At 36.4% G+C, this 22,740-nt stretch overlaps 1 protein-coding gene across 1 annotated transcript in view; it reads left to right on the top strand.

Moving 5' to 3' along the window:
• The window catches only part of SEC63 (SEC63 homolog (S. cerevisiae)), a gene marked incomplete at its 5' end in the record, with an annotated part of 43,150 nt that overhangs the window by 3,813 nt on the left and 16,597 nt on the right, over window positions 1–22,740 (top strand). Inside the window, 9 exons of the mRNA XM_010085534.1 lie at window positions 2,674–2,773; window positions 3,636–3,750; window positions 7,462–7,574; window positions 10,163–10,224; window positions 13,817–13,875; window positions 14,629–14,679; window positions 17,240–17,348; window positions 18,824–18,918; window positions 21,611–21,743. Coding sequence (XP_010083836.1) covers window positions 2,674–2,773; window positions 3,636–3,750; window positions 7,462–7,574; window positions 10,163–10,224; window positions 13,817–13,875; window positions 14,629–14,679; window positions 17,240–17,348; window positions 18,824–18,918; window positions 21,611–21,743 — 837 coding nt within the window. The remainder of the gene's footprint in view (window positions 1–2,673; window positions 2,774–3,635; window positions 3,751–7,461; window positions 7,575–10,162; window positions 10,225–13,816; window positions 13,876–14,628; window positions 14,680–17,239; window positions 17,349–18,823; window positions 18,919–21,610; window positions 21,744–22,740) is intronic.

Raw genomic sequence — 22,740 nt, 5'->3', positions numbered from 1 at the left:
ATAGACAGATAGGAGCAGCCTCACGCTCACAAGCCCTGGTCCTCATGGGGGATTTCAACTCTGTCACTTAAGACAGTTACCAAACAGCACTGCCCCTTGGTTGTGCTGCAGAAATGGCTGTGGGGCTGTGACATGGATTGGGTCGAGTAGCTGGTCTGGGTCAGTGTGGTTGAAGTGAACGGTTGGCTTCATCTTGTACTTGACATCCAGTGCATGTGTCTTCTGTGAGGTTTGCGGTGCCTGATTTGTTCAAGCATCATTGTTGACTTTTTCATAAAAGCATCGCATTGTGGCTCAGAGTTGTCCAGCACCTGTTAGAAACCCCCAGAACGCTCTCCTCCCTGTTGCTGTAGCAGAGCTCTTCAGTCTCCATTACTTAACTTCATCATTTGTCTAGTTTTTAGTGCCATCAGCTTTTTCAATATGCAAGTTCTGTGTGCTGGTAATATAACTTAGCTTTGCATTAAAAAATTTAGTTTAATTTTAAGTAACAATTAGCTTACAATTAGTTGTGGTAGATTTAGTTCTGAACCAGTGGAGATCTCCCACAGTTTTTATCTTGAAAAAAAAATTGCAAAGAAGAAAATGCCAGATTAGTTTGCACTCTTACCAGTAGGGAGTCAGCGTTGCATTTTAACTCTGTTCATTGCCTTCTGAGGTTTTCCTTCACAGTGCTTCCTAAAACCTTACACAAGTGAGGTGAAACTAAGTGGGCAGTTGCTTAACCAAATATTAGTCATATCCTTTTTGTTTAGAAAGTTTCATGTTTAATACCTGTTTTAATTATGTGAACAATCTTTGTGGATCAGGAGAACCACAAAATACCTGTGTGGTTTACCTGTGGCACAAAATTGTGAGACAAGTTTGGAAGCTTATTTTGAAGCCCTGCAAGAGTTGGATCAGAAGCAAGGGATTGAATTATTCTCCCTTTTCTCCATCTCTCCCTCTTCGGGGATGATGGGACTATTAAACTAATCTTCTCAAGGAATCCTATCAAGCTATAAAGTGTCATATTGAGTTTGAGGAAAGATATACTATATAGAATTAAGTATCTCAGAATAAGTTAATACAGGTTTTTTTTTTTTTTTTTTGGTTCTGGTACCTTGTCTCTGCAAGCTTTATTTGTCTGCTTTACTAGTTTGTGGATGGTCATGTATCATCTGTGTTTCTACTCTCTTTTTTTTTTTTTTTTTTTTTTTTTTTTTTTTTTTTTTTTTTTTTTCCAAAACAGACAGACTTTAAAATATCATCTCATGCTCACATCTGATTCACATTAAATCTGAACTCATGGTTGATCTGGTGCACAATATTGGCATTTATGGTCATGTTTCTCTGGCCTTGGATATAGTTTCACTGTGAATTTAAGTTTCTATTTATGGTCATGTTTCTCTGGCCTTGGATAGTTTCACTGTGAATTTAAGTTTCTCGATACTTCAGTTGGATTGCATGCTTATGAATTCAAGTAGGTTACTGTGCACTGTGTCTACGCACAGAGTATCTTCAGAATAACTAAACAGAAGTCATAATTGCCTTCTACAATCACCTTTTAGAAATTTGCCAGAGGAGAATGTTTCCATGTATCATAACTGCTACTTTAATGAAGACAAGGACATCATCTTGTTAAAAGTGCAAAGTTCAGATTTAAGACTTTTTTAGGATGTGATTGATGTGTGCATTGGATCAAAGTTGTTAACCTAATTCATGGATTTAGATGATTCATAAACTACTTTTAAAATGGCAAATTTAGTTCCTTTATGTTTACCAGCAATATCTAAATGTGTTGAGACAGGATGAAGATTTTTCTCTTGATTCCTTCTCCTTTAGTCTGAAAAGGGCCAAGTGGTTTTATTCTTTTGCTTAGCATAAAAGACTTCTTTGACCAAAACTAATTTGGCCTTGATTAACTGTGAAATACAACTTAAACTCTTAGGAGAGAGAGTTTCCATGCCTTGTCGTGGTGATGTTGACAGTGTAAGTATAATTTCCTTCCAGTCCCATCCTGTCCTGAAAGGACATGGGAGGAAATCCTGTTGGCTAGTTTGTTAACGCATATACTCTCTTGCCAAGGGCCCATATTACTGAGGTACGTGGCTTACAAATAGCTGTTATCTTACTCTTCCTTCGTTTTCCCTTTCAACAGGAAAAACCTAAATGAAGGCAACTTATAAAAAGCAGATGTAAATAGATGGAAAATGCATCATATCTTGAATTGAGGAAGTAGCTGTTGCTCTAGCCCTGCTCTTTAGTTGTATACAAACACCGCTTTGCATGTGTGGGTAGTTTTCCTTTTTTTTTTTTTTTATGCATGCAGTGGCTGACATACTGAAATGGGAGACTTCTTAGAGTTGAGTATGAAATGGAAGAAGCAAAATTTACAGGTTCAGGTTACCCAGGCAAAGGCTGGTTTCAGAAGTGATGGTTGCTAAGTGGCATGTGGAAAATAGAATGGTTTCTTTGTACGTAACAGAGAATAATCTGACCAACTTCTTGTGGTTATGGATGTGCAGTGTCACTTAAATGGATAAAAACCCCATTATTTTCTCCAGTTTTGCTGGATCTTTTGTTAGTCCTCCAGCTGACCTTGTACTGCCCACTCCAGGATGAAGTGAACATGTTTGTCATTCTGCTTTTTGTCAGATTGATTAATCATGATCTTTCTCTTTAATTTTATAGAGCAAATTCGGTTAAAGAATATAAGAAACGTATATGGAAGATGCTTGTGGTATCGTTTGCGACTGTTAAAACCACAACAGAACATAATTCCTACAGTAAAGTAAGTACATTTAATTTGCATGACTTTCCATTAAAGCAATTCCTACATTTTTATAAAAATAAATTTTTGTGTAACCACAGCAGCTGGAATTAGTTATATAATAATGGCTTTCATGTCACAGAAGAGACATTTGCTATATTTGAATAATCAATATTTAATCATTATTATCTGGTAGGGCTTGAAATCAAGATGGATGCTGCTTGTCCTTCATAAAATACCTCCTAAATGAAACCAGTGAACCTCAGCACTAAGAAATAAGTAAACAATTAATTTCTGTTCCAAAAAATAATCCTCCCTCACTGAAATTAGTGGTGCTAGCAACGTATTTTGATTTGAATATTTAATATATAAACATATAAGTTCAAATATGCAATAACAATAATCTGTGTGTTCAAAGTTGAGGCTTTATATCTTTTGGTTCTTATTACTCCCACCCTCAAAATATTTTGCTGTTTGTTAGGCATCTGTTTCAGCTTTTTGGTTTTTTTTAGCATGGACTTTGCTTAGGATCAGATTAAAATAATTCCTTAAAAATAGGAAATACTATTGTATACCTGAAGAGGACATACAGTTAAAGAATGGAAAGAGTCTTTGTTGGTAGTGGGTTGCCTGTTTAATAAAAAAAAGAGGAAAGAAATGAATTAGAAGTCAGATCAGCTTGTCTCATCTGTGTCAAAGACGGTCCTATAACTCAAAATACTTATAACTGCTTTAAATTGCTTTAATTTTTCTTTCTGTTTTAGTATTGTGTCTTGAAGACTGATATCAAATGGCTTCTTATGTTATTTGTATTATTTGAATTATAGTAGAGCTACTGTATTTAGAGTATTTGTACATTTAAAAAATTCTTTCTTCCAAACAGGAAAATAGTCCTCCTTGCTGGCTGGGCATTATTTTTGTTTCTTGCGTACAAAGTGTCCAAAACAGACAGAGAGTATCAAGAGTACAACCCTTATGAAGTGTTACATTTGGATCCTGTAAGTAATAGCATCTTTCACTAGTCTGTAATACTGTAACTTTATATGCTATGTCTAGATGTCAAATTTAAGACTTGTTTTTTAAACAAAATAAGTTAACTTTAGTGAATGTATCTAGCGGTTTCATTAATTTTTGGCATCTGAACATTGCTGCTGCTTATTGTAAAGTCAGTCTTTAGATATTCTTTGCCTGTATCTTTACTAAAATGTAACTTAAGTGTCTAACTCCTTCAAAATTCTAATGGTTGTCTTAATATAGTGAGGTGGGGTTTTTAAATGTATTTTGAATCTTACTGTGATGTGGTTTTCCTCACTTTGTACGGGGGGAAAAAAGTAATTCTGCCTTGTATGGCCTGTGAAAGTCCTCTCAATGGCCATTTTTAGGGATGCTGCTGAATAAACTGTATAAACAAGAATGTGGATTCATTTGATTTAGAGTTGCTGTATGGCAACATTTCTCTTGTAAATGAAAGGTTTCACTAAAGGGTGTTAGTGATGCACATTTTGATGTAGTAAAGGTTACCTTCAATCTCAGTTGCATCTGTGAATGCAAACAACAAACTCTAGTGATACCAGCCAATTGGTTTGTTTAACTGGAAAAAAAAATACATAGTGTTTATCTAGAAAACAGGTGCAGTGCTTTATTTACATTGAAGGTCTGATTCAAAATAGATATAAAAAGTTATATATTCCGAGGAGACAAAAGCCTTCTGGACATCTCTTAAACTCTTATTTAGTCTTGTCAAACTCTTTTCTTCGTCTTAACCATAATACCTCAAGCAAATTCTGTGCTTATGGTAATTTTTTCCTTATACAAAGCTCTTCTTTTGAATAACAATAGAGACATCTTTTCAGTTCTGAAGCCTGAGGTATGTTTTACTCTGTCGGCTAAGGAAATACACTATGAATACAGCTCAAGGCAAGAATATGGAAGAACTTTCAATGTACTCATTTTGATTAAACTTGATGTGTATTGTTAGTGTGGGAGAGCTTATGTATATGAACATTAACAAATACATCTCTTGCCATTAGTGATGTGGCGTAGCAGCATAACGATAAGCATCCCTGGTACTGCTTTTCCATGCTAAGAAAGCCATTATAGCACATACGTGACTCCAGCCTGTTTCTGGATAGACAGGTGGAACAAGACCTGCCTGTCATGCACTGAGGCAAGTTATTTAAATTCAACCTGTGCTCAGTTCCTCTGTGAATGACTGATTGCTGACTTGTGTTCTCTCACTGAAGCACAAGAGCAAGATAAATTTTTACTGTTGAATGGTATCTGATGGAGCTGTGCGGTTTAAACGTTCGTATGTCTGGGCTAACTTTGGTTAAACAAATTGGGCTAGGGTTTAGGTCACCAGAGGATTTTCCTTTGTCATCTTTGGCAAATTTCCACAAGTAACAACCCTGAGGGGAAACAAGTGCATATGCAGTGAATTGTAACTTAGTGTTTATTAATGGAAACTTGTATGCATGCTCAAGACACATGCAATTTTTGCAGGCAACGAAACCAATACGAATGCTCCAAGAAGTGATAGAGGGACGGAACATATTGTCATAAGGGCAAGCTGAATTAAAGCCAAAGATGTTAAAAGCAGGATGAAGAGATGGGTGTGAAAATAGATCAGTTGAATTAGGGCTTAAAGTAGAGTCCAAGATTCCATAGTGTGTTTGTCTTTTGTATTTCTGTGCTATCAGATGAATCTATTCAATCCCCTTGAAAAACTTCTAGTTAAGACTACATGAAATTTAACAGCTTTCTTCTGTTACCATTCAAGTGGAACCTTTAGAATCGTTGCCAGCCCTGCTGATGTGGAAGTGATACAGATGTTGAAGTGTTGTTAGATAATTGAAATGTTGCTGTTAAAAAAAAACCCAAAAAATTCCAGACTCAAAAAAAAAAAAAAGGATTTGCAGATGCAGGCTCTTAAAAATTTTGGTACACAATAATTCATTTGCTTCTCTGTATTCACACTGTGGCCAAGATTATTTTTTTTATTTTATGTTAGCATACCAGCTTATAACAAGAGACTTTTTTCTCTAGAGGAGAAACACAACATGGACAAAGTTCAGATAATGTAAATGTACCTTATTCTGTATAGAATATCAGTGCTTTATTTTGAATATAGAATAGCTTTTTCTGGAGCACATCACTTTAAATTCACTAATACATAAGGCACTCAGCTGCTATTACTGATTTATTGAATACATATCCTTACTGACATTTTACAGGTGTGATCCAAGGCAGAAGGATGGAGCTCAAAACCAATTACAGTTCTGTATTATTTAAGAAAGACAATTGAGGCTTTAATTTTTTTATCAGTAGTTAATATAGGGAAGCTCTGTGTTGCAAGCAGAGTGCTGACCGATACCAGCTGTCCTAGGCTGCTAAGCATTTCTGTAAGTCAGGCCTAACCTCTGTAGCCTAGCTTTTGAAAATGAGGACTAAGCAATTAATGATAGATGGAAAATTTGTCGTTAATTTGTCAGAGATTATATGCTACCTCTGTGCCAGAGAGAAAAAATTAGTTTTTTTTTTTTTTATGGGAAGCATTCATGTGAGGCATGAAAACCCATCTCTTCTTCAGCAACCTGATTTTTTTTTTTTCCTACTTTTCAGCTTCTGCTACTCATCTGGCATTCTTTATTTAGTCTTGAAATGGCTGTTTTTACCTGAAGTCTAATTTATTATGGAGTAGCTCATCCTGTGCATTAAATGAGGCCGGCATGCTGGAAAAATAGTGTTGGAAAATGATAGACACATTGTATAAAGGGAGATAAAGTAACAGCAAATGAAGCCCCAGGGTAGTTTAATTTCTGGTTTGAATTTATTGAACCAGTACCATCATCTTTACCTTCTTAAGTGTTTATTATTCCGTTAAGGTCAGCATGCTAGGCCTCTCTGCCATGAAATGTTAAAAAGTACTGTGGTAATGGTTCTGTGAAACTTAGCGGGTAGCTTACTAGAAAAACTCTATCTCCACTAATTAGAAAGTTTTGTGGGTTTTCTAGTGTAGTGAAGTTCACAGTCTAACCTGAAAGTTAAGTTAATGCACAGGGTGTTGTGTTCATGGCATTTAACAATGTGCTGTAGTAGAATAAAAATTGTTCTCTTTTCTTAGGTATAGGTAATGTAGTCCCTTTGTTCAAGAAGTTTGAAATAATTTATGAGTAGGGTGATTCTAGTCAAAGACATTCTTAAGCAGCAGGGCAATCCACTGTTCCTGGTGACTGGCAGGTTTATTTCTGCCTACAAGCTGCAAGTGAGCCATCATACTTGATCTGTGAACTCTTGCTTAAATAGAATAATACTGTAAGTGACAATTCTTCGTATTCATGAATGTGTTTAGGAAAATACAAGATTTGTCAAGTAGATAGGATGGCCTAACCTTTTTTTTTTTTCTATGGGTGGATGAACAAGGTAACCCAGAAAAAAAGAGTAGCCAGTCATCTGAGTGTCTTTCTGTTAGGCTGTGACTTCCAACTTGATTTAAAAATATAACAGTTATAAAAATGTTATTAGAAAAATAATATAATCATGTTTTCCATTAAATACATATGTAGTTTCATGATCGTATATTAGAACATAATTCTTTAGTTCAATGGATGGTTCAGAGAAATATTGCACAATGTGCTTTATAATACAGATATAGAAGAATGGATTTGAATTAAGGTATTTATCATTAACTCAAAACTTTCCTTTTTAAGGGAGCAAGTATATCAGAAATTAAGAAACAGTACCGTGCACTGTCGCTAAAATACCATCCAGATAAAGGAGGAGATGAAGTTATGTTCATGAGGATTGCTAAGGCCTATGCAGCGTAAGTTTCATTTTTGCCTACAAAAAATGGGAACTTGATATTATGGGGAGGAAAACCTTTAAGGTAATAGCAAGGATGACCTAAACAACCAGGGAAAACGCATTTGAATATGTATCAAAAGTCAAAACATGTCTCAGTTGAGAGCATACTTCTTCTGTACAAGTTAGGAAGAATTATTTGTTTAGCAACTGTCAGAATACTGTAAGGTGTTAGATCCTTGTATTAAACTTCTGTGTCAGCTAGGAAAAGTGTTTCCAGTGTGATAGACATTAAATCTTAAAGATGATGAGGAACAAAATGGGTGTTGTGGTTTTTAAGCAACTGACTGTGTTACAGCAGTTCTGAACTGTTACTTAGAGAATAAATATGCTGTTAATTTCACATGTTGTAAAGCCAAAGAGTAAGAGATAGTATGTTAACTCTGTTTCCATCTAGTGCCAAAGATGTTTCATTCTGGTTCTGACTCAGTTTTCTCTCAGCTCCCCCACGTCACTTTTCATTTGCACTAGTCTTGCATCCTGATTTTTGACTCAGTGACAGCTTCATATTATCTGTATACTACTTAAAAGCTGAATCCTGTTTTCCTCCAGGGTATTTTTCTGGCCTTACCTCTGCTTATAGTTGTTTTTGGTTTTGGGTTTTTTTTGATCTGAGAGATGATATGTGATTAGAATTCGGTGTAAAGGAAATCCCTTTTTATTGAATTTTTCCACAATCAAGATATGGGTTTGGGCTTTGTAATGCTATTCTTACACAGAATGTTAATACAGTTTTATATTCTTTTCTACTCTAAATGATCATCTGTCAGAGTCCAATACTCTCTGGCCAGGTTCTTTTAGATATTCCACATGTGGAGTGTGTAATGTTTAATATCAGATTTGCTTATCTGAAGACAGTTGATGTTACATCTGATTCAGCAGAGTGATAAATTTGTATTGTGTTTTTAGTATACTTGTTAGACTTAGCAAAATATAGCAATTGCAATACACAGTTCAATCACAATACCAGTGTGATACCTGTTACTGATCTCTCTAATACTCTGACTGCCACAATACTGGGCATTCCCGGGTGCTGGGAAGGCATATGTGGGTAGAAGCCAGCTTGAGCCCATTGCTTTCTTCAAAATTGCTTTGTTAGTTGTCTGGTTTTTGTACTCTATGTTGGGCTGAACCAGGTATTCACTCTGCCCATGCTGGTCTGGCAAACTTAGGGACACCTTCATACTTCTTAAAATGAAATCGCATTTATACCACCAGTTGAGCCACTCAGCTGTTGATAGGTGTTTGTCTAAAGCAAAGGCCACCCTCTAGTTCCCTTTGTGTTGAGTCAGCTTCTTTGCAGCAGCTGTGGTGAGTCACTGTGATCAGTCTGAGCTTTGTGGCACAACACCCTTGCCCATCCCCACTGAGCCTTCTTCCATTGTAGGGTTTTATTGGGTCAGTCTCATCATCCAAGAACCTAGCAAGATGGTGATACCTGCTTTTAAGTCAGTTGTCTATGCAGTTGACCTTACTGACTGTGAGAGTCCTGTTTAGGGTGAGGTGAGGAGGGCCAACACCACATTCACTTGAGCAATTTTGAAATCATCCTTTCTCCTTAAACACATCTGCATCACTATGAAAGCTTCTTCAATGGGATATTTCTGTATTGCCTTCTGAACTCCTGAAACATCTCACTTTGCAAACTAGCATGCAAATGCTTGCTGATAGTTTGAAGTATCAAACTTCAAATGCTAGTGCAAGGGCTATGGCAGAGGCATATCTTAAAGTAAATGATGGTGGAGTTTGTCAGCCATGCTGTCTTGAAAGAATATAAAAGCTACCCATTTCATGAGTCTGCTTGCTCATAAGTGTGAGAAATAGAAATGATCAGGAGGCGTCTGACTCACTGGGATTCTTCTGTGAGACAAAATATCCCATATAGTGAATGCACGATGTTCTGTTTCCTTAAGCAGTATTCTTCCCTGTAAGGTTCTGTTTGAGGTGTGATATTGTTGCCAAGAAACTGTCATTACAGAAAAGGCATAAAACTGTTTTAGGAGGTGGTATCTTAATTTATTTCTCTTCTTAAATATAAAACTAGGGAGTTCCAGGAAAGAAAACAACCAAACACATGCCATCAAAGGCTAAAAGTCTAGAATAAGAGGATTAAAACCCCATATGGACAACTTCTCCTGTATCAACTCATCTTGTATATTCACCTTCCTTCCAAAAAAAGATAATGTTTTCAACATTTGTTGCCTTTCAAAATTTGCTGTACTGTAACCTGGCATTGAAAAGTACCCTTTGCTGATGGGTACGCAGTCACTCTCATGAAATGGAGATATGATTGCTCCATCTCCTGTATGATGGTGCACCTTCTGTGACTGATTTCTTCTGCTGTCAGAGTGCTAAAGGAATTCACCTGTGTATCATGACAGCAGTATTGTTTCATATCAGATTTGATGCAAACAATGTCAGAAGCTGTTTAGCTTGCCAAACCATCTCTGAAGGATAGCATAAATGCCACATTTTAAAGTTTCTGTACGTTAATGATTTAGAGAAATTTCTTTAGTTCTGTGTTAACTTAGTATCTCTTCTTGAAACTAGCTTAACTGATGAAGAATCACGAAAAAATTGGGAAGAATTTGGTAATCCAGATGGACCACAAGGTAACAATTATGAATGACAGAAGTCCTGTAATTTCTGTACATTGAGCTGTGTAATATCTGATCATTTGAGAAGCACTTAGATCTTAATGTATATAGAATAACTTTTCCCTATGATTTGAAGCAACGGCTCTGATCAGCTCTTTGCTTGTGAAACTGTCTCTGGGCTGGTAGTGGGAGGGAAAGGCAGGAAAGAGTTTGCTTTCACATTTCTCAAACTTATTAGGGAGAAAAGAGAAGGGTCTTTTTTAATTAGTCAGCTTCAGTAAGTATCTAGAGAGACTTGCCAATATTAAAAGGAGGTATAAGTAAAAAATAGGGTAATACTCATGAGAAACTTGTCAATTTTAAACATTTCTTAGTATTTATGATCACGTACTGTAAATGTATATTGAAAAATTAACAATTGGCCATAGCGCAGTAAACACACTTCGAAGGGATGTATGTGAGGACATGTATGTATTTAAATGAATACTGTGTACACATCTGTCTTCTATTCTCTGGAAGCAGTCCTGTTTGAGCATAGCTCTATGCCTCCTTCATCTTTAGGAGTCCTGGTGATTATCCCTGTGCTGGTAGGTTTTTCCTGGGCAGAATGCTACATGGAAGTGATCATGGTGTATTAAAGTTATACAGTAGGCAATCCAAACTAAAACCATTTAAGACTGAAAGCTAGTCTATTTTTTTTCCCTTCTATTTAGAGTTGTGTGAGTTGCTTGTATAACATCTTTGTGACCATTGTTTAAGTGGACTAGTTGTGAGGAACAATATTGTATATTTCTAGCTGCTTCTGGTACTCATTACAAGCAAAAAGGAAACCTGTCATCAGTTAGGATGAGCCTCCGTAGATCTCTGCTTTTTGATGCCCTGCAGTTTGTGGGACTAAGTTATACCACATATCTGTGTGGGATGAGTTTGGCCAGCTTGTAAGTAATGAATGGAATTTGTAACTTAATTGTAAAGTTACAGGATGATGTGAAGGAACTCCGTCCTGGAAGTTCTTCTGTATTATATCTGGCCAACATGGGAAATAAATTTTAAAAGGAAAAAACCCATCTCCTGAACCAGCATTTCAAAGAAACAATCCTCCCCCTCCCTTCAAAAACCAACTGTACCAACTAAATCATAGTATGACAAAGGCATTTCTGATGGACCAAGGTGGTGTTTTCATTTCTTCAAGCACTGTCTTTTATAGCATAGCAGATTTCTTTCAGCTCCTAGCCTCTCTTGGTTTCCTAGCCAGGCAAGTAGGACGACTCTGTCCCTCTTGCTGAGAAATGCCAGTAAGGTCTCACTTCAGAAGTGCTGTTCCAATATCAGCAAAACAGTACTGTAAATTTTAGTCTAATAGATGCTAACAAATAGCTTTCCTGGGACACTTCCTGATGCTAAACTGGTTTTTTTTGCATCCACAAGCTACTAACTTAGTGTTGCCATGGCATAGGATTTAAAGTTGGGCAGTATGTCAGTGTCATTGAATGGATCTGAAGAAAACTCAGCCAAAAGTGGAGAATTTAAAGGCATGATGATCCTTGTACAGTTGGCTCAGAGGCTGCTTTCACAAACTTAATGGACTCTGAATTTGCCTTCTGGAAGGGTGAAATGCAATAATTCTTTGGTAGGGCAGCAGCTCGTACTGTGAGCATGAAGCCTCCTGTTCTTCTGAAACTCTAACGCAGACTAGGGTGGAATTAGAGTTCTCTGCTTTTCTTCTAGGTCTCTCATGGCTGCTTCATCTGAAGGGAGGGAAGAAGCCTGAAATTTTCTCTCTCCCATCCTTAATTCTGTAACCTTGTTCCACATTGAAGTGTGAGGAGCTTTCTAATTTAGTGAAATTTGTCTTCTCTTCATTTATACACCTGTAGTGTAAAAAAAAAAAAAAAAAAAAAACAAAAAAAACCCAACAAAAACGAACCTGTATCCGCGCTATGTGCTCTAGTTTTTTAGTTCTGTGTAGTCAAAGAATGGAGACAGTGCCTTATAGAGGTGATTTTGGTTTGAGATGAAGCACATCTGGTGTTAGATGTGTCTAACCAAGTCAGATGAGGTACGTCACACCCTCTGTGCCCAGCACAAAGGAGCAGCAAGCAGGATTCCTCTCTGTTCAACTGAAGCAGCATGGAGGTTAGAGGCAGGCAAACAAGATTTTGTCTTTGGCCTGACTTTCTCCTTTACTAAAAGTAAAGTACTGAATGCACAAAATAATTTCAAAGGCATTTAAAAGCAGGTGAGAGGACCTGGAGAGTCAAAAGAGATGCTTTTAGTAATGTAAGCCAATTTTAGCAGACTATTTCCCCTTGGTATATTTGGTAGTGCTTCAGCTCAGTGGGCACGGATGGGGCAAGGACTCAGGCCAGAGAGAAAGAGCTTTGTACTGAACTGCTTCTATTCCTGGAACAGTTTGAAGCTACAGTCCTAAAGGTCAAAAATATTGTGGGAAACTGAAATTTATATCACCAGTAAAAGGCACATTACATTTTTAGTAGATTCTTCTAAAAATACATAACCATTAACAGGTAGAGAAGTGTCTCCAGACTCTTCTCCGGAGCAGAGCATTTCCTATAACTTAATGTCAGGTGTTACTCAGTTGAACTCCTATGCTTGAGGTGTGATCAGGTTGGCCAGATATTTGAGTCGCAAGAAATAGTAGGTTCCAACTTAACTGCACAGAAGTCCCATTAGGCTTGTGCATAACAACTGGTTGTCTGAATCAATGGCTATCACGATCTGTTGGAAACAGTATGAGAATAGTATCCAAGTACGTATGGGATCCTAGTCTGTCCTTATTTAAGGTAATACTCCTCATTGATACCTGCTAGTACAGAGGAAAGCATGGGGGTTGTTTGTTTTTTAAGTAGGCCCTAGAAATTTGTAGTATTTTTTTTTTTTCTTGGTTTCCTAGAACTTTTAGTGTTGGGATAGGTAGTATTTGCAAAGTTCAGTTATTACTACTAAAGTGTCTGAAGACAAGCTATTTTATGCTGTTCTAAATTCAGATCTGTGTACTGTGGACGTTTCTCTTTGAGAATCATGTCTTCTGTTTCCTGCAGCCTAAACTCCTTTTTGTTGAAAAGTGTTCCTTTCTCTTTCTTACCAATCACACAGAAATTTGAACTGGCAAAGGGTTTTGTTTTTACAATTTACAGCTTAGAACAGTTTCCTAAAGTTACAAAGTAATAAAACATTTTCCATAGAATTTGTGCAAACAGTTTTATCCCAGTGTGTGTATTTATTGAACTATATGTATTTAAACTGATGAAAACTCTGCAAGGGAAAGCTCATAAATCTTTCCATCTGTGAAATTTTTCTCTCTTTAAAAAGGTATATTAATAAATATTGCATATCTATTTCACTGCAATATGTTAAGCTAAAATCTTTGGTATTTAAGTCTCGTAATTGTGTTGCATACTTGAGTGTATTTCTAATTTGTTTTTTGATTTTGGTAAATTTCTTAGAATTTTGTTTATTGAAGTGTTAATAAGATTTTTTTGTGGGTTGGTGTTTTTTTTTTTTATTTTTTTTTTATTAGACTTAATGTGACTTTAAAACTATTCCTTAATATTTTATAGTGAATTTATTTTCTTTCGTCCTACAGCTACAAGCTTCGGTATAGCTTTGCCAGCTTGGATTGTTGATCAGAAAAATTCAATTTTGGTGAGTCAACTTACTTAGCTCAAGATTTTTAAGGTGAACTTCAAGTGTTCACCTTAAAATTTTTGTGCTTAATACTGTGCATTGTAGTCGAACAACTTAGATAATATACTTTGGTCCAAATGCACATCTTTGAAGCAAATTTCAGGAGTTAAAAGTGTTAGAGTAGCTTAACTCTAACCTTTGAGAGTAAACTATTAATATGCTTGGAAGGGTCTTATTGCAGTGATAATGAGGTTGTACTGTGGTCACCCCTGTTACAAAGCGTGTGTTTGCTCTTGCAAGCAAACATATACAGAGCTGTCTGTTCACTGGATTTCTGTAGTTCCATTTGGTTTGCTGGCGGTGCTGTAATCATACAGTGTCTTAAGTGCTCTTTCTGTTGCATTTATTTCTGCAAGGTATTTGGCTTACCTGCTTGATTTCTTTTAATGCAGCAATCATCTCTGTCCCCTGCATCACAGTTTAGCTGCCAACCCTTTAATTATTAAAGAAACCCACCTGGGACAATGTGTGGATGATTTAAAAGGTTGCTTACACTGAACTGATAATCAGTTGTGTAGGGTTTAAATAAGGAATATGTTACTTGTAAGTTGTTCTTCAGAAATAATGGCAGGTATTATGCAATAAGCTTAGGCTAGTTTGTAGTAGGCTTGTGGTAATACTACTTGACTGTATTTTAGAACAAAGATTGAACAAGAGTGGCATTAAGTAACTGAAGTACCTAATGCAGTATGTTTCATAATTTTTCGCTAGGTGTTGCTTGTATACGGATTAGCATTTATGGTTATTCTTCCAGTTGTTGTGGTAAGTATTATCTAATTAGTATTCTACCCTCTGTAACCAAGCTGTAAACAAAGCTGTCTTAGACATAGTAGAGTTGCTCATTCTTGCCTTTCATGGAGTGAGTGAGCAAGGGAGCTGCTCTTTTTTTTTTTTTTAATGTGGATGTTTTCTTTTATTATAGAAAAAGTGTAGCTGCTGAAGAGTTTCCAGAAAAATGCAGTGCCATAATAGGGAAAGGGCTGCAGGGAAAATATTAGATATCACAAGAGTTAAACTGAGTTATGTAATTTGTCTTGTACCTTCTGTCATTCATTACATGAAAATTAATATGATGTGATAAACTCAAGAGTATATTCAGTGGTGGTACTGTGGAGCCAAGACTGAGATGTCTGTAGCTGGTGGTACTAGAATGATTACTGCATGTGGAACAGGTGGTTGATTTAGTTTCTCGTAGCTGCCTTTGTTTTCATAACTTCAGTTTTTATTGATCTTCTATACACCGTGAGATGTCTGCCCTTGAGATTTCTTTGTGTGAGGAATCAATTGCTAGGTGAGTGGTATTTCAGGGCTCAGGTTTGCCCTACAGTATTGCTTTTGAACAGTGTCCCTTATCCAGTGATTGTGCATTTGAGGTATGGCATGAAGAAAGACTCAGAAAGTTGACACCCAGAAACCTTCATGCTCTTGGGAAGAAAATTTTCATTTGAGAAAGTATCCTGGGGTCTTGGCAACTGCTTGCATCTCTGTGTGCAGAGGCTCAGCCAGGCATTATCCCTTCTCTTTGAGAGTCTTTTATGAATAATTGAGGATTTAGTAGAGAAAATTAGACGTGCTGATTTCAACGAGTTGTTGAATAAGAAGTCTAAAATCCAGGGTACAGTGTCTACATATTTTTCCCATTTTTCCTTTTAGGTTTCAGTTGGTGTCTGCTAATGCTTTTTTGTATACATGCACTTTCAGTGATTTATACCAGGTTTATCATAGCTCAGGTGAAAGTAAACATCCTTTCTGTTGTTACGAAGAAATGTCCTGAGCAGAGGGAAAAAAAAAATCTCTCTTCTTGCCCCTTTACCAGATGTAGACCTCTGCATTCAGTCTTGTCACTGTAAATTTCTTTTATAGTCAGTGAAGAGGAAGCGTCTTTTTTTATGGAGCAAGTTATTTTATCATTTCATTCTGAACTAGACATACGAGATGATTCATGCCTTTAATGGGCCTGTTTCTCTTTTATGAATCAATAAAGAAGCCGAAGTTAACTACAGTGTAGTCATCCTATATCTGAAATAGGCATCTTAAATAAAGTGAGGCTAGTTTAACCTTTTGAATCCAGATAAACAAAAAAGGAAAATATTGATATGGAGTTCATCCTAGACCTCCAGTGACCTAAGTAATATTCTGTACATAAGGTGAGATTAGCTGTATCTGCAAAAGCAGTTAGGGCAGCCTCTTTCTTGTGTATTTGGACTAGCTGTAGTTGTATTTTTCTTCCAGTATCTGTACTTAGGCAAAAATTTGATAGCTATGGATTTATAATCTAAATTTTTCTGCAGAAAAACTTTAAAAGAAATTGTGTACTATTATGTGTCAGGGTTCATCTATTCATGGAAGAATCAAACCTAATTTATTAAAGAAAAAAGTGTTTGTGGGGAGCCAGTCCTAGAGCATTTCCCAAGTAATTAAGTAAATAGCAGAGTTCTTGCTGTGGTAGGGGTACACTATTGCCTGTTAAATGAATAGTAGTAAGCATTAGTTACTACTTTACTGCTTGTTACTTTTCCCTTGTGATAAACTTTACAACAGATTGAGATGTATCTTGGATGTTTTTTCTCATGCTAGTGAGCTTTGCTTGCAAGGGGGAGTTTAATGAATAGACTGCAGTTTATAACCCAGCACACCACTTTTCTTAAGATATACTATAATCACTGTACAGCAAGCTCCATAATTTAAAGTCACTGGTGTAATGCTAATGAGGGAATTACTGGAGTCTTTCTGAAGGTTTGGAGAATTTTTTCTGTCAATCTGAAGGCATATGGTTTAATTCTGAAAATTTGCAGCAAGAGCATGGGGCCACATCCAAATTCCCCTTCTGAAAAATATTTTCTGATTATGTGACTTAAATTTTTTTTTTTTTTTTTGCAATGAAAGAAATCTCTTATTTTGTTCTTGGTTTGACCCTGGTCTGCTTAAACTGAGTTGGATTTGAAAGCTGTGTTGCAGTAAGGAGTTACCACAAACACAGAAAGTGGTAAATCAAGTTGATTTACTGTTTAGTGGATTCAATAAAACAACACCAAAATAAACAAAGTGTGTAAGTGTGTTGGGGGGAATTCTCTAGGCCTAGAGATAATCTAAAGATTTTTAGCATCAGATTCTCTCAGATGAATATATTGGTGTGCTTTTAAAATTCGTGTTGGCAAAGATTTTGTTGCTTCCTTCTCCTTTCTGAAATTCAGTTGACTGTAACATGGGTAAAATCAGTTGGGCTGAATTAATGGGTTGTGAAAAGGGATGAGGTGATCTAGCATAGCTCTTCCAGTGCTTATTGTAGCTAACATAATTTTGTTCTTGTTAAATATCTCAGGGTTCCTGGTGGTACCGATCAATACGATATAGTGGCGACCAGATTCTTATTCGGACCACTCAAATATATACGTATTTTGTCTATAAAACACGGAACATGGACATGAAACGTAAGTAAAAGGCATCTTGAAGTGTTGCTATGTTCGTCTGAAATGTCGATCTGCTGATCTTAAAATACTTCCACTTTATAAGCCTTTGTTACGTTAAAGTAATACTTCTGGTTCTTTGAGAACTTTTAAAAAACATTTTGTTGCAGGTGAAGAGTACTCTGTAAGAAGACTTAACTCCCTCTCCCAAACAGTTATATGGATCTATATCCATATCTGTCTATTAAAAAAAAAGATTATTGCATGTTGGGAAAACAGCTGCTGACCTGCTATGGTCCTGCATTTCTACATGAGTGCTAGGAGCGCAGCCCATATCTGTGTGTTTTCTTCTGTTAGTGTAACAAAATGGGCTTTGGGAATTTTCTAGGGGCTGTCATAATTTTATTTTTGTATCACCAAGGAATGAAATACATTATTGGTACTCTATTCTTACTTGTTATGTTATAGCTAAATTTCAGCTTAAAATTTTGTTCCTATAAATTTTTTGTTACTTTGTTACTTGTTTATAGTTTTTGAGAAATTTTCTTGTCTGCTCACTTTTAAAGAAATGAAAAAAACCCTTTTTCTGGGGAGATCTGTAGATGCATTTGTTGGACTTTATCTTGGTCTACAATATCCTCAGGTGCAGAATTGGATCAATCAGTTTGGAGGCTGGCATGGGCCTGAAGAATTAGCATGGTACTAATCAGTTCCAGATCGGATTTTACTAGATTGCATGCTCAGAGCAATTGAAAAGCAGAATAAAACCCCCCAAAACCCCCTCAAAAAGGGTCCTAAATATATTCTTGTACTCCATTGAATTGCAGTGTTGTTCAGCTTTAGATTTGTTGGAACATTGCTAGAAGCATATGCTCCTGATACATCCCTTTTCTACTGAACAGAAGTGCTTCATGGATAATCTGAGAGGTCTAGGAGATAAGAGTATGGAAATTAGGAAAAGAACAGTCCGTCATAATAATGGGTTTTGTTTGCAGGGATATTTATTGAACTGCTTTTCTAATAATTAGAAGGGGTTTTTTTGTGAATTTTCGATGTTGACTGAACAGAAAATTGTGTTGAAATTTTATCCTTCCTGCCTCTCCCTCCAGTACACACATTTTGGTGCAGCCGCAGGCACATGAATTGCTGAGAGGAATGGTTCTGTGAGCACGCAGAAGTAGCGTGCAGTAACATCTGCCAGTCCTACAGAAGCTTAACTGTGTTTTTATGGATTTGTGAAGACATTTAGAGTCAAATGCAGGACTTGATGCCATGCAAAATGGAGTCTTGAGCGATCTCTTTTGTTTTGTGCCAGGCATTGTTTCTTGCCTCCTTTGCCCTGTGGCAGTAGTAACTGATCCACAAAATAGAGAACGTGGATATTCATGGTTGTTGGGGGAAGTGTGAATGAGTTTTATGGCTGAGGGTTCTGAAGAAATCACTCAGTGGCATAGGATGTTGCTGACATTTTCTCTGTCTGCCTCCAATTATCTTTGCAGGGCTTATCATGGTTTTAGCAGGGGCATCTGAATTTGATCCTCAGTACAATAAAGATGCTACGAGCAGACCAGCAGACAACATTCAGATACCACAGGTTAGTTATATCAAGAGATGTTTTATAAATAACTGAACCCCTTCAAGGGAAGAGGGAGATGGTGCTTCCAGGCAACCGGCTGGCAGCATTCAAGTTCTCAAGGTGTTAATTTTGTGAGATGCAATTGTGTGTCTTCAGAAGTAGGAATTAGAAACTAGACTTGATTTATTTTTTTTTAAAAGAAACGTTAACATTAATTGGTGATAATGCTTAGCTTAAATGGAATCAGTTTAGTATATAGACTGCTGGGTTGGGTTTAGGAGGAGAGGTAAACTGAATAGGGAATTAAAGTGTCAGTCCTTATAAATTTAGAATATTAATATAAGGAGGTGATTGCTGTCTGATAAAGGTCTTTTAAATCATTACTACAGATCTGGTTAAATATGTTAATACTGAAATAAAATTATCTGATGTCTGAATTAATAATGTCTGTAAATATTATAAAGATTCTTCCGTTAATGTCTGTTCCCCTTAAGCTGCCTTTTATTTTCGTTTCCATGCAGGCTTTCCAACAGAGATGTCATAATGCATCCTGTGGCAAACAATTATTGCTAGCAGAGTTTTAGGAAATCTTATATATCAGAAACTAAAACGTTGGTTTTAAGAAGTTTAAAGCACAGTATACAAAATGCTCCAATTAAAATGTTTTGAGTTTGCAAAATGAGAGGGGGTAGTCTCACAGATTTAACACATGCACACAATTGAATTTTCAAGTTGTAAACATACTTTCGTGTCCTAAACATAAAAATTATAGACTGAAATACCTCTTTACCTTAATTGTTTTTTTCTCTTTTACAAATTCTTCATCATCTTGTGGACTTTAAGAGAAGGAGCTGGAATTGTGGTTGGGTGAGGTTTCTCAGTAGTGGGAGCGCGTGACTGGGAAAGATCACCTTGATCATCAGTTCTTCTCCTGTGCTGTTGCAAGAACTGGCATTGTGCAAGCCCTTTACATTTAATCATTCTTTATTTAAAAGGAATCAAGCCTCCTGTAACTGTATCTTACTGAGAAGCTGTTCCAGAACTTGCTGTTCTAGTGGTTAGGAGTCTTGTGACTAATTTATAGCTGTGTTTTTTGTCATCATTATTCATGAGTCTAAATGATTCTTGCTGTGCATATCCTTAATGCATTTATAGGCAGAAGTAATAGTCCATTTGTTCTCTTTTTGTCTTTATTTTACTAAACTAGAAGAGCTGCTGTCTTTTAATCCCCCCTTTTCCAAAAGGCTCTTCATTTCCCTCGTCCTGCTGTGTGCTGAATGGGCTACTGTTCCCAGTTGATATATTTCTAAATTTTGCATTAACTTTATCAGCTCAGAATTATCCACAGTATTCCATGCTAAGTCTTAGCAATGCCTTAGTCAGTGGCACTACTGTTCCTGTATTTCTGCAGGGAATAACTTTGAGTATACTGTTTTCTGCAACTGTTTCCTATGGTGGTTTAATACAACCTAGTTTTCTAGATTTCTCTTGTCTTATATACCTCTCTTTTCCAGCTAACAGGCTCCCATCTTTGAGCTGCAGTTCTTGCTAGTGTGCGAGTGAATGACCTTGCATTTTACGGTGTTGGATTTTGTTCCATTTCTAAAGCTAAAGCTCCAGTAATCAGTGTCACCTGTGTTGTTTTTTTTTCTGAGGATATGGTAGAACAAGCCTCTGAAGCATCAGTACAGGAGGGTATTGCTCGTAGTTCTTGTTAGTATATCCTGCTTTTGGGGACATGATATTGTTCCCGTTTCTATTTCACCATTTTATCATAAACCCAGTATTGATACTTTTTGTAAAAGTTTTCTTATAAAAATTTTAGTCGTCATGGTCTGGTGTTATGCCAGGATGGGCTTATAAGGAACTTCTTGTTAGAAGGTCTTTTTTCTAAGACTGGAGAGGGGTCAGTGTAGGCTGGCTGTTGATATCCTAACTCCCCTTTGTGGCTGGAGATTTTGGAACCTCAACCTCTCCTCAGGTGACCTGTTGACCTAAAAAGTGAATCTTCTGGGCCATATATTGGTTCTTATAAACTACGAGCTTCTGTTACTCAGCTTTGCAGCCTCTCCCTCCAGAGTCTTCAACAGATTCAGCTGAGAGAGACCTGTTTGAACTGTGGATCTTCGTCTAGTCAGGATCTATAGGGGGGTCATCCTGAATAAAGAACACCATGCTTTTTTCAAGTTGGTATGATTTATAAATAAGTTAAAATACTTGATCTTCAGCCTGCCAGGCAGTTCAGGCTTATAACCCTCCTTCCTGTGAAATGTGAGACTATTTCTGAGGAAGTTGGCAGGATCTTAGGTAGGTGAAAGGTCTCAAGGTGGTGCTGTGACTAGTGCATACAGAGTTTAATATAAACACCTTAGCAATACGGTTGAACCCAGTAAACCTTGGAAGTCTGATCTTTAAAATATTTATCTATTAATACAAATTTACTCAATGTTATTCAAGGCAAGTTTCTTGTGTGCAAATTTTTACTTCCTCACTGCCACATTGAAACAAGGCATTTAAAGACACTTTTTGACTTTTTGAAGCTGGTTTATAAATAAAAATGTCTAGTGTTCATCCCTACAGAACTTTCCAGGGAAAAGTTACTTAAAGGCTTGCTTTTGTGAATGTAACTTTTTTCCTTGTAAAACTGTTCTCCTTCTGTATTTGTCTTTAGCAACAAAATAGCTATTTGTGTTTAACTATTTTATTTTAGCTAATCAGAGAAATTGGTGGCATAAATTTAAAGAAGAATGAGCCTCCTCTCACCTGCCCTTACAGCCTGAAAGCCAGAGTTCTGCTGTTGACTCATCTTGCCAGGATGAAAGTTCCTGAGGTCCTTGAAGAAGGTAATGGCTTCTCCCCTGATTGGGTATTACACATTACATTCTACATTACTTGTAATCCTTGTCCATTAGAGTTGCATGGGTCTCTGCTCAGTAATCTCTATGCACTGTACTTGGTTTTTCAACTTTAATGTCTCTTTAAAATGTTTACTTAGCATTTATTCATTCTCTTGACAGCCCTGTAATACTGATATCTTACTTTTTAATACTTTTGGCTGCAAATGTTGACTTTGATAATTTTTTTTTCTCTTTGTAGTAGAATAAAAAGTTAAACACGTGAAGTGTATTTGCTTTTCAAAGTAAAGAAATCCAAGATAACCATAATATTGCTCTCTATAACATTTCCATGCATGGTTATTTTTGGAGTTTTTTAGCCCACTGTGTGAAGCAAAGGTGACAAGATTAGAACTTTAAATATCAGTTACATATGAGCTTCAGTTTGTGTTTTGCAGGTTTTCAGACTTGTAAATGAACAAACCAAAATATTTCTAAATACAGTTCTTAAGTTTCAACCACGAAACTCATGGTTTCTTAGGTTGACCAGCATCTTGATATGTTCTATATTTTAATGCAAACTGGAAAAAAAAACAAACCACCAAAAACAAACCAGTGAAGATGGTTTGGTTCAAATTTTCCAGTTTATTTCAAAAGAAAAGTCAACAAAAATCTCTTGTCTTCCTTGTTACTGTTTGTACTTACAGCTCCACAGACCTGTATTCAAAAGTAGTTAGTACTTTACAAATAATGTTTTTCCCAAAACTAGTGTTTCATTTTAAATTAAAAATATGGTTTTTAAACCAGTTATTACATAAAGAATTCATGCTATTTTAATAAGACTGGTGAATTGTGTGTATCACCCTGTTGCTTTTTTAGATGGATCTAATGAGTATTTCTTCACTTGGTGTGGAAGTTGCTTGTCTGGTATAAAAATTTGTGTTCCCTCTTAGGACTTGCACTTTCCTGTTTTGTTAGGGAATATTACAGATGGATGTGTTGATAA

The sequence above is a fragment of the Pterocles gutturalis genome, unplaced genomic scaffold (genome assembly GCF_000699245.1).
Source record: "Pterocles gutturalis isolate BGI_N339 unplaced genomic scaffold, ASM69924v1 scaffold6870, whole genome shotgun sequence".
NCBI classification, from domain to species: domain Eukaryota; kingdom Metazoa; phylum Chordata; class Aves; order Pterocliformes; family Pteroclidae; genus Pterocles; species Pterocles gutturalis.
The sequence above is the reverse complement of the archived record's forward strand: the minus strand, read 5'-3'. Positions and strand labels throughout refer to the sequence as shown.